We start from the raw sequence: 1,084 nt of genomic DNA, 5'->3' as shown, positions 1-1,084 counted from the left end.
GGCCCCCCAGCGTCTGACCCGCCCCCTTCTCCCGCCAGCGTCATCATGACCGGCGCCTACAACAACTTCTTCCGCATGTTCGACCGCAACACCAAGCGGGACGTGACGCTCGAGGCGTCCCGGGAGAGCAGCAAGCCGCGGGCCGTGCTCAAGCCGCGGCGCGTGTGCGTGGGCGGCAAGCGGCGGCGGGACGACATCAGCGTGGACAGCCTGGACTTCAGCAAGAAGATCCTGCACACGGCCTGGCACCCCGCCGAGAACATCATCGCCATCGCGGCCACCAACAACCTGTACATCTTCCAGGACAAGGTGAACTCCGAGATGCACTAGCCAGGGCCCGGCGAGTGGACCGACGGCCGTGATGATCGGCCTTGACGTTCAGGGTCCTCTCCTTCCCGTCTGTACTTGACCTGCGCGCGGGCCTTGACCACACGCTCGGGTTTTTTACATCTCTGGGTGGATTTTTCTCCCCGGGGATTCCTTTCTGAGGAAGCAGGAGCCGATGGGAGCTGCTTCTCTCGTGGCCGACTGGCCCGCGGTCAGGGCTCTGGGGACAGATCGTGAAGCTCAGAGAAGCCGGCCGGGGGTCCCGGTTACAAACGGGGCAGCTTCTCCCGCTGTCCACAGCCGAGGGCCTCGCCCTCACGTTTCGGACTGCGAATTCGCGCTGAGAGTTGGCGGATGCAAGCGCCTCCTCTCGGTCCTTTCTGGACCCCGGTCCGTCTGGGCGTCCTGAGAGGGAGTGGCAGGCTGAGGTATTCCCGTGTGCGTGCGTGTGTGCGTGTGCGTGTCTGTCGTCCTCACCGCTCACCCACCCTGCGCTGTGTGCCTGCCATGTCCCGGCCCTCGGTCCTTCAGCGCGTTGATTTACTCCCCACCTCGGCTCTGCAGGGCTCCCTGTCATCCTCCAGCCGTCCCTGGGCACCCATGGGAGCTCAGTCTGGGTCTGCCCAGGGCCTTTTGGAATCTTCATTGTGACCCTGTGAGGGGGGAGGTGTCCATTTCCTCCACAAACACCCACTACTGCCCTCTGCGCGCCAGGTGCTGTGCCAGGCTCCGGGCATTAAAAGGTGAATAATGCACC

At 64.1% G+C, this 1,084-nt stretch overlaps 1 protein-coding gene across 1 annotated transcript in view; it reads left to right on the top strand.

Moving 5' to 3' along the window:
- The window catches only part of PPP2R2C (protein phosphatase 2 regulatory subunit Bgamma), a 44,796-nt gene extending 43,718 nt beyond the window's left edge, over positions 1–1,078 (top strand). Inside the window, exon 8 of the mRNA XM_023522402.1 lies at positions 32–1,078. Coding sequence (XP_023378170.1) covers positions 32–330 — 299 coding nt within the window. The 3' untranslated portion in view covers positions 331–1,078. The remainder of the gene's footprint in view (positions 1–31) is intronic.
- The last annotated feature ends 6 nt before the right edge of the window (positions 1,079–1,084 follow it).

Source organism: Pteropus vampyrus, unplaced genomic scaffold, assembly GCF_000151845.1.
Source record: "Pteropus vampyrus isolate Shadow unplaced genomic scaffold, Pvam_2.0 Scaffold346, whole genome shotgun sequence".
Lineage (NCBI taxonomy): Eukaryota > Metazoa > Chordata > Mammalia > Chiroptera > Pteropodidae > Pteropus > Pteropus vampyrus.
Note: the sequence above shows the minus strand (reverse complement) of the source record. Positions and strands in the feature narration are given on the sequence as shown.